The sequence below is a fragment of the Idiotropiscis lumnitzeri genome, chromosome 21 (assembly GCF_059441095.1).
Source record: "Idiotropiscis lumnitzeri isolate Australia: NSW breed Sydney's pygmy pipehorse chromosome 21, RoL_Ilum_1.0, whole genome shotgun sequence".
Lineage (NCBI taxonomy): Eukaryota > Metazoa > Chordata > Actinopteri > Syngnathiformes > Syngnathidae > Idiotropiscis > Idiotropiscis lumnitzeri.
The window spans coordinates 10,223,402-10,236,055 of NC_142411.1; the positions used below are offsets into that span (position 1 = coordinate 10,223,402).

The 12,654-nt window shown below is 39.9% G+C and overlaps 1 protein-coding gene across 1 annotated transcript in view; it reads right to left on the reverse strand.

The window, feature by feature from the left end:
• tnfrsf21 (tumor necrosis factor receptor superfamily, member 21) overlaps positions 1–11,518 on the reverse strand; it is a 28,702-nt gene extending 17,184 nt beyond the window's left edge. The window contains exons 1-3 of the mRNA XM_088286500.1: positions 11,190–11,518; positions 2,702–3,377; positions 728–1,288 (exon numbers count right to left, since the gene is read on the reverse strand). Coding sequence (XP_088142626.1) covers positions 728–1,288; positions 2,702–3,377; positions 11,190–11,216 — 1,264 coding nt within the window. The 5' untranslated portion in view covers positions 11,217–11,518. The remainder of the gene's footprint in view (positions 1–727; positions 1,289–2,701; positions 3,378–11,189) is intronic.
• Positions 11,519–12,654: the final 1,136 nt, after the last annotated feature.

Consider the following 12,654-nt stretch of genomic DNA (forward strand, 5'->3'; position numbering starts at 1 on the left):
ACGGTATGAGCTGTTTTATTTTTCTTTGAGTTGTCAGCAGAGGAAAGTGACCCACCACTCTATCTACAATTGTTGGTGCAAGAAGTGAATGACGATAGCACAGCTCGGATATTACAAGACAAGGAGTAAGTGATGGAGTGCTGGGCCCTTGAGCTAAAGTTGGTGTTTATTCCGCAACGACCAAGTAGTTTACATGAACAACATGGTGTCCAGTTTTATGGGAAGCGGGCGTACAATAAAATAGAGGATAAATCTTTTCACGCTAGTTGCACACACTATTAATTTAAGGGAGTCAGCTGGATTTGAAAGGTGGTTATTTTGTATTTGAGAAGCGAACACTGATCAGTTGTTGGAGTCCACAGTCATCCTCGGAATACAACGACCGTACGTGGCAGTTAGCATCTGTTAACCATTCAAAGGTAATTTTCTATGTATAATTGGTCATTTATACCAGTTTTCAATTTTTTGAGTATCTTTTTATGCAGTTAGTGAAGCAGAACTAGTGAAAAAAATCATTTGGAACTTCTCTCAGAGTTTAGTGTCTGTCTAACAACAGCACCAAAATTTAACAATCGAGTAAACCGCCACATTCATCAATCTCATGCGAACAAAGTGGTTATATGTCAAAAAGTGGTTTTGAAAGTTGGCGATCACGAAACAAAATGCCGTGAAATCAGACAGTGTCATTAATACAGATTTTATAAAGTAATTGTAGCAGCAGACTAACCTTGCCCATTGGAGTAATAGATCCACTTCTCTTTGACCTGTACGCGGGTCACAGATGGTTTCTTCTGAATTGCCCGTTCGACGATACTGCTCGGGTCCTGCATGGGGCCTTTCTTAAGCACATTGGAACTACGTTTCACACTGCACATCACAATGACAACTAATACAAGGAGGAGCAACAGGACTATCATCCAGGGGAGGTGCTCGTTGATGTCGAAGTGATCGTGAGTGCTCGGCCGTGGGGATCCCCTTCGAGTGGGTCGGTTATAATTGGAAACTCTTTCTCGGTTCGACTGCACAGCAATCTTACTGATCCCAACCCTGACCTCTGACCCCTCAAATTCTTCTACTGTCCTCTTGTTAGGACCATGCAAAAGGTAAGGATTTGGTTCATCCCATGGTTGCTTGCGATGCATTAGTTCTTTTGGTGCTGTGGGAGGTGAAGCCTGAGCAGGGTCACTGATGTCTGGAATGATGTGTGTAGCATGACTATGAATTTTACCCCCAAGTTTCCCATCTTGGTTTTCCCTCAGTTGAATAGCAGCTGAACGGCCGTTGATGCCTAGGTTGAAACACAAGGATGAAAATTAAGGCAAAGGGATGAGTGAGAACAAATGCCAAAAGTCAATAAGTCATTGAGATCGGCAATGCAATTCATATTCTCAAGCCTAATGAAACTGGCACAATGGAATGAGAGAAACCTTGAATCCATCCATCCAATTTTGTGATGGATTCATGCGATTGTTTCATATTCATGGCCTTGAAGTGTTATTTTACACAAATGTTGACTGGATTTATGACTTTACAATTGCTTTATATGAAGACGCCTTCCAACATGCAGTAAGTACATTTTGGGTTAGGCCACTGCTGTGTGAACACAACTCTAACCTTAACCCTAACCTCCAAGAAGCATCCCCATATCTTTATATTGCTTTGTTATAATACAAATTAACTCTTATTTTATACCGTGCATTAATTATCTTGAAATTCAATATTGTGGGTATAAAGTATGATTTTTTTATAAACTGGGAGCATGATGGTGAGTTCAGGACTTCATGTACAAAAATGTGATGTACTCACCTTTCCACTCTCAAGTTCAGTCGTACCAAGAGTACACTGACCGTGGGAATGTTCGGTGCTTCGCGGCAACTACTTGGCAAGCGTACGCATGTTTTTCTTCTTTAGCGCAGAGCAGTGAATGTTTACTGGCATCTCAAGATCACATTTTGTGAAGTTCCTCTTTTTGTGACTCATGCCTCGATAATCTGATTACCTGATCAAGCAGAGTGGTTATCCTCACCACCTTGCAGGCCCGTTTTTTTTGTCTTTGAACATCAGGCCCTGAGACTTTAATGTAGTGTCAATATAAATGTCCCCTCGCAATGCCCCAGTGAACCATTCAGCTGCATTCATGTTTAGTAGTGACTGGTACATTCTTGTCTTAACTATATGATTTACAAAGCCTTTAAAAGCCTGTATGCACCCTGTGGATAACAATGATATAATTACAGTTAGACAGTGCTGTATACAACTCTTTCTTTGCTGTGGATAACAAATTGGTCCTTCTTCATCCCCATTGACAAGTGACATAAGTGAGAGTCATTGACCCCTTGAAGAAACACAAAAAGTAGTGACCGCATTAGAGGTATGCGTGTCGGTGAGGGTGGAGTGATAGTGAGTATGTCTGGTTGATTCTCAGAAATGACCCACTGACTTAACAGAAGAGATGAGGAGGAGGGTGAAGGGCAACGAAAACAAAAGGGGGAGAGAATTACTCATGTTCCCTGATCCGACACATTATTGAGGTGAGGAAGAAGGAGAAGTTGACCTCCCCATGACCGCAAATAGTAGCATTCCTGGAGCAAGTAGACACCATCACTTTGTTGCCATGCCTAAGAATGTGCCTCCTTAAAAGTCTTAAAAGTCTTGGTTCAATGGGGTTTTGTGGATTCAATGACACTAAACAAACTCTCACCTTTGTGATCTAATGGTGGTGAGGAAGATTCCGATGTCACCAATTCCTGTCCTTGTGTGGTGGTTGAAGAAAAAAATGAAGATGAGGGAGCTGTTGACAAGGATCCACAGACATTATCAGTTTCTCTTGTCCCCACTACGAGCAGCGTCAACCCCTGAGCTTGGCAGTCCGCATGGGGTCGGCACTTGAGCGCATTTGATTCCACGGCGGAGAAAGTTCCTTTGGTGCACGGCTTACAAATAACATCTTCTGTTTCACTACCCCGTTTTTTCACCCTTGTTCCAGGAGGGCAGAGCGAATGGGGCTTGCACTCAGTGCTACCTTTCCCCAACAGGAAGCTGTTTGGAGGGCAGATACACACACGGTCCTGGGAGGTAGTGCACGGTTCTTTCTCAATAAGACCCGCAGGACATGGATCTTGACAGTGATGACATTGCGTAACTCCATTTTCGCCTCGTGTGAAAGTACCCTCGGGGCAAGGGGTGCACTCCCTAACAGCAGTTAGGGAACAGTGGGCAGATACATAGGTACCTGCCGGGCACTTGTCACAGACTAACTGAGAGCCAGAGTGTGGGTCTTTGTATTGATAGTGGCGGGGAGAGAGGAGGGCAAGGTCAGCTGGGTGAGTTGTGGTCAAAACCCGAGCTGAGATTTCAACCACCAATGTCCACAGGACCTGAGGAAGACAGGGAATATGTAAATTAGGGATTGACGAGTAAAATTCATGAGTTGAAAAGATTTTTTTATTGGAAAAAAGGTACTATAGAAACACAAAATCCATGTTGCACTGTATATCTCCCCTTCACAACAATCACATTGACAAAGAGTCAACTAATAGACTATATAAACAGTATAAAGACAAAATAATTACGAGACAAGAAACAGCTGGGGAAGAAACGCCGGGGAAAGGATGCACCTGATTGTCTGCCACACAAGGGGACGAGAGCTGATGGCAACAATAGCGCCTTTCACACTCTTCATAAAAATTAGCTTTTTACTGTGTTGCTGTCTTGGGAAGGGCATCGACCCGAAATGGTTGTTCCATTTCAACTGATGAATAATCGACCTTCGGTAAGATTAGAGATGAACAAAGGAAGTGAGGCGACTGTGTGAAAGCCACGACTGGCGGGTGAAGTTCATCACTCTAGACTCTTTATGTAGAACAGCAATGGAATTTTAGTGGCAATCAGGCATTTTAGTGCTTCTGTGAGTGCAGAGATCGGATGAGGCCATCAAAAGCATCAGAAGAGTCGTCATAAAACAAGCCAAAATGAGAATTCTGTGGCACTGAGAAACAATCATCATGACGGATGTCGGGGCTACGATGGAGGGTTGCAAAACATGCCAGGACTCTGGACCCTCAGAAACCTGAGCCAAAAGTACAAGCATGACTGTGCAGATAAAGTTGGAGCGGAATTTACCAGGACTGCTGGTAACTATGCATCAGCCTTTTTTATCCTAGCTCCACTGGCTCTGCTGGGAACCTGACAGCACACGTGGTTGAAAGGAATAACCTCACGTGTCTCATTTTACGTCACACGGCACAGATAAACTGAGTCATGTCCAAGTAGTTAGTTACTTTAAGTAATATCTGAAACAAACAAGGCTGCTCTGTTCATGTCCTGTATTGATCAGTGATGCTAACTAAAACCTCTTGACTGTGCCAAATTGAGGGAAAATAATCAGCAAATTTGTCGTTAGACTGTGGGAGCCAGTTGCTCTGACTCAGCAAATATAGAAAACGGAACTGTATGCCGATTGAACAAATATATATATTTTTAAATCAGATGTGTTACAGTGAGTCTACCAACAGAAGTGATAAGTTTTTGGGCTTTGATTTTTTATTTGTACTTTATCTACATACCTGTACATTGCATTTCAAGAAGAGCTATCTAAATAGATGTAGATCCAGATCCAGATTATTATGGGGCTAAAATCTGGTTAATTAATTATTCGTAAGACGTATCTACACAGTGTGACATTTTTTTTGAAAGTAGCTTGTGTATGTTTGGACAAATTATGGGAGATTAGCATCTTGTGTTGGTATGTGGGACAAAAAAAGAGGCTGGTCTGGTTTGAAATGATGAGCTAGTGGGAATTTCTTGCTGATGACGCACGAAAGCTTGTCATCTGTGAGAAACCGTAGAGATATTGCACACTCAAAGCTTTGATGTGATGTTCCATTGATGCACTCTGATAGGATAAGATTGAGAGGTGATTTTAAGTTATTTTGTATATGTCAACCAGTTTGGGAAATTTAAACATTTAAACATTTTGCCAAGGATAAAATCTAATGTATAGTCCTTAGCATGTGCTAAAGAGATTTATAAACATGGATTTGCCCTTGATAAGGTCCACATATTACACACATTATTACATTATTAGGTTACAGTACATAGATTTATTTTTAAAAAATCATGTAAACATTACTCAACATAAATTAGTAAGAATAAAATACAAATGTATGTAGTGTGCAAATTGAAATATAGGAATTAATATGTTTAATGAGAGTTAAACAAAAAGATTTTTACCGAGTTGATCGGCTGGATCACCCAATATTTTACATTTCACGCAAACTCTGTGATCGGCTGTAAATGTCATAATTTGCCGAGTGATCGATGACAATGTGCGAGCTACGACACTGCTGCAAACACAATCTGAGATGTTCTGTTCTTCCATCAAGTATGTGTGCACCCGAAAGCTAATCTATTTTTAGTCCTGTCGCATCTCAAGTGAGCGGGAAAGTCTTTGCTACCGATGGCGGGAGTTCCGCCAACGCATCCTTGACCATGCCATCAGAAATGGGCTTTTCCACCTAAAAAGCAATTGAAAGCATTTCACACTGACTCCTCAATCAGCTCCCGATGACATAGCCTCAGAAGCAAGTGTGAGTTCAGTATCTCGCTCAAGAGGACTTAGACATGCTCATAAGGGCTCAGATGGAACCGACAACCTTGGGAGTTGAACATTTTACCAATGAGCAGCACCCTGGCAGAACACCCATCGGATCACAGTTAATGATTCTGATTCAGGAGATGAACATTTCGAATCTTTATACTGAAATGGGAGTCATAATTAAGATGTGTTATTCAGGGAGCAGCCAGCTCTTCAGTGCAACAGTGGTGTCGTGTCTAATGAAATAATTTAATCAAAGCATAATGGATGCCCCCACTGGTTTTTTCTGTGAGATTATTATCAAGAGAACACATGATGAACTGGTATCAAACAGGAAATCTCTTTCACAAATACTGCAGACGCAGCTGACACAGCGGTTGTTTTAGAGGAATGGAGCACAGCACATTAATCCACTCAGGGCACACTCTCTCAGGCAAGTCCGACATGGTCGCAAGCCAGAAGGTACACGCGCCAGCCAGGCCCACCCAGAAAGCCACATATTAGTCAACCAGCCAAATCCAAAATACAAAGAACAGCTTCATCCCTGATCCAGTATCAATGCTGTGTCATGCTTTGTGAGTCATTGGATTAAATCTGCGTTAGCAGGGACTTTTCTATCTGGAGTTTGCATGCTCTCCCTAATGTCTGAGTTTGCTCAGGTAGTCTGGCCTTTCCCCACAATTTTTTTTATTTTCTTTTAAGTATTTTCATGTGGTCAGGCACTTGACAATGTTACACTGCAACTTTCTATCTCTTCCAATTGCTAGGCTGCCTTCATCCCTTTGATCTGTCACCCAGTAGCAGACTGACCTCTAATTCTGTCTTCAACTACAGTTAGAAACTAACGAGCTTACTGTGACATATGCTGTTCGGCATCCCATATATATATATATATATATGTTTGTATTATTGTTGTGATTTGATTTGATTCATGATTTACTGTCTACACCACATTTGTTTGGTAAACTTTGTTGTGACATTGTCATTTTGAATGTTTATAAGTCAAAGTGTTGAGTAAGTTTGGAGGAGCAAAAGTAAATTAAAGTAAAGTAAAAAGTCTTTCATAATAATTCATGGTTCACTAGCCTTTATTTTAGACCAATATATTTATGTATAAAAAAATCTGATTGTTTATTATAAATAAATAATCAATGTCAGATTTATTGCTTGTCTTTGTTCAAAAACGATGAGAAGAAAACCTTGAAACAATTGCAAAATAAATCACAAATGCAATATTGAAGATTTTTTTTAAATATTTTTTTAAAAATTGTTCAGCATCAGCCAATAACCAATTTATGTTTTTAAAATGCCTATTTACCTCTAAAACTTTTACGTGACATATCTGACACGGCAGTGTTTACATTCACAGAACACTGACAGTCCCACTCATGCACAGACACCCAAACCACAACCACCGACTGAATTTTTTTCATCCGAGCGAGATAAATTACTTTGTATTTTTAAATAAATCTTGTTGGACACCAACAGCAAAAGAAAGCCTAATTTTCACTGCCATTTTTACAGGGTGGCTCACACTGAACAGAAAATGATGTAATGGCAATCTGACAGGCCATTACAAGTATGGCAAGCATTGTAGGGAAGCAGGAGTATGTGGGAAATGAGATACCAAAGGAGAAAAGCTGCAACCACGCACTAAAAAGTGTGGCAAGACAAAAAGGAGAAGATGAAAAAAATGCAACCAATGCATTTTCTTCCCAGTAGTTTCCTGCTTACGTATACAGCAGACAGACACTGTCTGGAGCCTCTGCAACACAGCGATTCAAGTCAGGTCTGCTGCGTGCCATTGTTCCTATAGCTCTCAATCTAGTGTCTACGTTTTGTCGAGATATGTGTCACATGACCAACCAATCAACCAACCTAGGCACCACGAGGTACCAACGTTAAAAAGCACCTTTTTTATCGGTTGAGTCTATGACTCACTACCAGGAAGGACAATGAGAAAAGAGGGAGTGGTTGCTGGTCAGGAAGATCTTGTTTACAGCACGTGGGCAACAGTGCAGCATCCCAGCACAACAAACATACAGTACTCTCATAACCGTCACACTCCTAAATTTTGGACTCCCAGAGAAACTGAGCAAAGCAGTCTGTAATTCTACCTCAGGCGCCAGCTATTAGACCAGTCTCGAGACACACTGAGAAATCAATGAGCTCCCAACAAGGACTGCTTTGTCACGTACAGTGATGCCATGAGTCAAATCAAATCATCTTTCCCCGTTGAAATGAATGGAAAAGTCATTAATCCGATCCAGACTCACCCCCTCAAAAAATTGGAATGTTCTTTTAAATGAGAAAAAAAACACCCTACATCACTGTAATTTATAAAAACATCCAAGTACATTCATGACAAGTGTTTAATTTCCCCCTCAAAAATGACAAACAAGTAACTAGGAAAATCAAAAATACCAAATTACAAAACAACCAGGATCAAAGTAACAAACAAACACAAGGAAAAGGACAAGGATGTGGCATGGACAAAGGTCAAGAGAGAATCAGCACAACAGCAGACAAGGACAACTGACATAAACAACGACCCGGCAGGAATTGAAACGAAACAAGGAACTAAATACCAACAAATCAACAAGACAACGAGGAACACCTTGACAAGAAACGAGGGGGCTGATTGGTTAACACTTAGGACCGGGACGACAAACACAGATGGACACAATAAGCTTAATAAGACAGACCAGCCAAAGGAACACAAGGCAAAACATGAAACTAAAGTCAAAAACCTAAACCAACAAAACCGAAATCATGAATTCCATTCCATTCATCTAATGGTACACTGCATGGCGATATCACAAAATAAAGGTCCACATGGATTTGATGATAGACTCATGGCACCCACACTTGAAGCCATGAGAGCAAAACCATTATTCTAAAATAAGCATTTCGGCTCATGAACTGACAGTCTGCATGCCAACGCATTAAGTGTCTCTGCAGTCCAGGCAGGCTGTCTGTTTATATCACGTGCCGTGCATTGTACGAAAAATGTAGGTGTGTGAGATTAGTTACTAATGTTTGGCCCAGAATTCGCAATGTGCAGAATTTGGAGTCTTAAAAGTTTTAAAGTGGTTGTTTCGGGTGGGTCGTGAGTGAAAATCTGTTTTCTGTTTCCATAATGAGGTGTGTGCATACATGTTTGGTTGTGGGTGGCAGAATAACATTCGGCGGCAATCACTATCTAATTAAAGCAGGGCTTAACATGCACACATGTTCAGGATTGAGACACACACGTGCCCCCCCTTCCCTCCCTACATGTGTTTACTTAGGGGACCCCTCCCCCTAATGCACTTGTTCACACCAAGAAGCACCTGTTGTTATGCCTCGACCCGTGCCAGCCTTGCACTGTGGTCGCAACACATTTCAGCACGGACAGAAAAGAGACTGTTTGGGTTCATTGACTGTGAATTGATCACTGACAAAGCCTAATGATGATTATTTCTGTGGATGTGTCACATTGCAGCCGCTAAGTGCTCATCCATCGTGCAAATGACGTGACACAAGGTTTGTGGTTTGAAAACATCCTCTTTGTTGTGCAATGGTGGATTGCGAGGAAGCTTTAAACTGGGATCATCAAAATTATATATTGAAAAAAAATCTGAACCTAAATCTATCATATCAGTGTATGAGTGGAACAGTTAGCTTACACAGACAAAATTAGCATCTCTGATGGGTACGATTTGATTTATTTAAAGGTTTAATATTTAAATATAGGTTGTTAACTGCTATATTGTACTGTAGATGTTTTGAGTTATTTGGAGGTGATGTATTGGAAGATATAGGTAGCAAAATATTTCTACCTCCTCCCGCATAGCTCCTCTGTAGATATGAGATGATAAAAAGATGAGCCCCTACACACTGGACCATGTTTACTTCCGTGCATACAATGTTGTGAGTGACGATACTTCTTCTGCACATGCAGGTCATATTGTGGATGCATTTTGTTCACACGCCAGACAGACTTACATCGGAATTGACATGAAATGTGAACGAATGTACAAAAAAAAAATATTTCACCATAAAATCTGAATTGAGCATTAAGACCTGCAGTCTGAATGTAGCTGTATGAAGGCCCAAGTTTGAAACTCCATCATCATATTTAAACAATTGAAACCTGATTTTATAGCCTGAATGACCAATCCTGATAAAAAAAAACTCAGCAGCCTACATTAGATATCGAATCAACAACAAAAACAACACGAGGTTTCCTCTACTGCAAACTTTCCAACAACCAGAGTAATCTCCCAAAAAAATAAAAAGACAATACAGTGACGCCTTAAAATATGAGTGACCCAACTTACTGGTTTTACAGGATAGTGCTGTACGGTGTCAATAAACTCAGTTCAATTCACTTCACAATTTTTTGCAAATACTGAAAAAATGCGGCTTCAGTCTGTTTAATGCCACACCCAGTTGAAGTTTACTGTCAAACTAAACAAAGAACCTGCAAAATCTACATGTTGTGTGCAGTATTTATAAGAATCAAACTACATTGGCTAGCTTAATGCTAACATTGCCATGTACACAGCCCTTCCCGCAATGAATATTTGAACACAAATGGTGGAACAACACAAGTGGACAGATAATATGGCAATACACACTGGCATGGATTTTTTTTAATCCTTTCCCAAGAAAAAACACTAATATTACCTGAGTAACTAGAAGTCTAATTTTCTTTATCAATGTCTAGATGACTTCATTAATTCAAACAACGTATTTTTGAACAACGCCTGAAAACCCATACATATCCCATGCCTAGTTTTTATTTTTCTTATTTCATTTCTATTTGATTGATCTAGTTGTTTGCTCTTGGCGTCATGTTTGCCCCGTTGCCTCCTTCATCTTCATGTTTTTATTTATATATATTTTTTTTTTATGCTAAGCTATCTTAGTATTGCCTAAACACACCAAGGCGGACACGTCAGAAGGATCAGCACACTTAATTGAATTGTTGCTTTCATGATGCAGAAATTGTTTGCTTCTTTACAGTGTGTTGTATTATGCTATTTTGCTGTTTTTATAAATTCTTATATCATAGTGCTATTTTTCCTTTTTAAAAAAAAAAAACAAGAGCAAAATGTGTTGGCTTTTTTTATGGGGGGGGCTGCAACGGATTAAATTTTAATGTGGGTTCTCCAGCAGTGGTGCAAAATATTTTGGTTCGATAGAGATTTTCAGTTTTACAGAAAGTAATCAGACCATAGCTTTGTTGTGACAAGCAATGAGAGATAAAGACTCAATGACTGATATTTCTGAACGGTTTGGTCAACACAACTGCAATGTGACAAACAAACACACCACTGTTACATCTTGTCTGTTGCTTCGCCCACAGCGGAATAACTGGATACTGATCAGATGTTAATATGGAAGGAGGGGGGAAGGACGACATAAATGGACATTGTGATTGAAAATTGTCAACATGTAGGCACACTGCCCCTGAAACTCAGTCTGTAACAGAGTGGAAGTGATGTGGGATGGAAAAAATAGCCACTGCCTCTTTAAATTGAGAATCTGTTGAAGGAATCCTTAGGATAAGGAGCAAGAAAGCAATAAATCAAATGAATGCACTCACCACTGCAGAAATACACATGGCGGACATTGTGTAGATGTACACAACCCAGATGAGGCTCAAACAAACGTCCTTGTCCAAGTTGACAAGATAACACTTCTCATCTCTGGGTGCCTGCGCTCGTCATCCTCCTCAGTACACTACGGAGGAGAGAAGCCGCTCAGCTGCAGTGCTTTATAGTCTGGGTCCCCAGATGGAGTGGTTTAAGGGAGTCAAGGATGAGGGTTTGTCTCACAAAGAACGCTGTGCTAATTCCCATCGCGGTGATGGATGAGGGCCACACGGGCACCGCCGCCTCGCCCCGTGCACGTTGTTGAGTGAGCAGTGCGGCGCTGTCCTCGCTGCGGAGCATAGCGGATACTGTGACGCGGTGACGTAGACAGTGGGGCGTGGTTAAGCGGGCAAGCACGTGCGCGAAACTCTGAGCTTTCTGGAGGATGCAATTTCAGTATAGTTAATAATTCAAGACAAATTTATAATAGAATATATTATACTGCTTTATATATGCAGCAACATCAACAGCGTTTTTATTTTCATTATTGCACCAGCCAGAGAGGAGTAAACCCCCCCCAAAAAAAACAATTATACGTCAAAAGAGGACCAATTGCAACTTGGGCTAATTTGTGCAACTTTTTGGGTTATTCATTTAACAGATAAAGTAGGCTGAAATGAATTAAAAACAGTTTTTCCCATAAAAAAGTAGACGAAGATTAATCATTTCAAAACTTTTCCCACTACAAATGTGACCCACAGTAAAAGAAAAACAAACACAATTAAATATTTTTTCAACCTTTTTCAGAGAGGAAGCAAAAATAAACAACGAATATTGTGTGGGTTCATAGGTGTGCATGTTATATGTGGTTAAACATGGTCCGAATTAAAAAAAATGTATATATATATATATATACATAAATATATATATACAACATGTTTTAACTCAGTTTTTAACTCATATATTTTAACTCAATTAACTCAGTTTGATTTACTTCATAAATAATTTGCATACTTAGCAAATATTTCTCCATATTAGCTGTACATCTTTAGCAAGTCTCAGAACAAAACACCGTGCTCAAGTTACCACAGGGCCTTGCAAACCAACACTGCTGGAGTGTGCCTCTTGTGGGCAGTTTTGAGAAATGTTTTGCGTGTAAAGATGTCTCTATTTTGATTGTATTCAAGAATCAAAGAAAGCTATTATAACAGTCTTTTAATGATTCCGATTCTGATTCTAAATATACTTCATATTTGGATATTTTGTATCAATTCCAAGATATTATTCAAGTAAATATCTGTTCCAAGCGTCGCAAAAAAATAGTAGTTGAAAAATGTGATTGATCGCAATTATTCATGGGATATTTTGTGATTAATTAGTTAAAAAATTAATCACTTGACAGCACTAATATATATATATATATATATATATATATATATATATATATATATATATATATATAGATAGATAGATAGA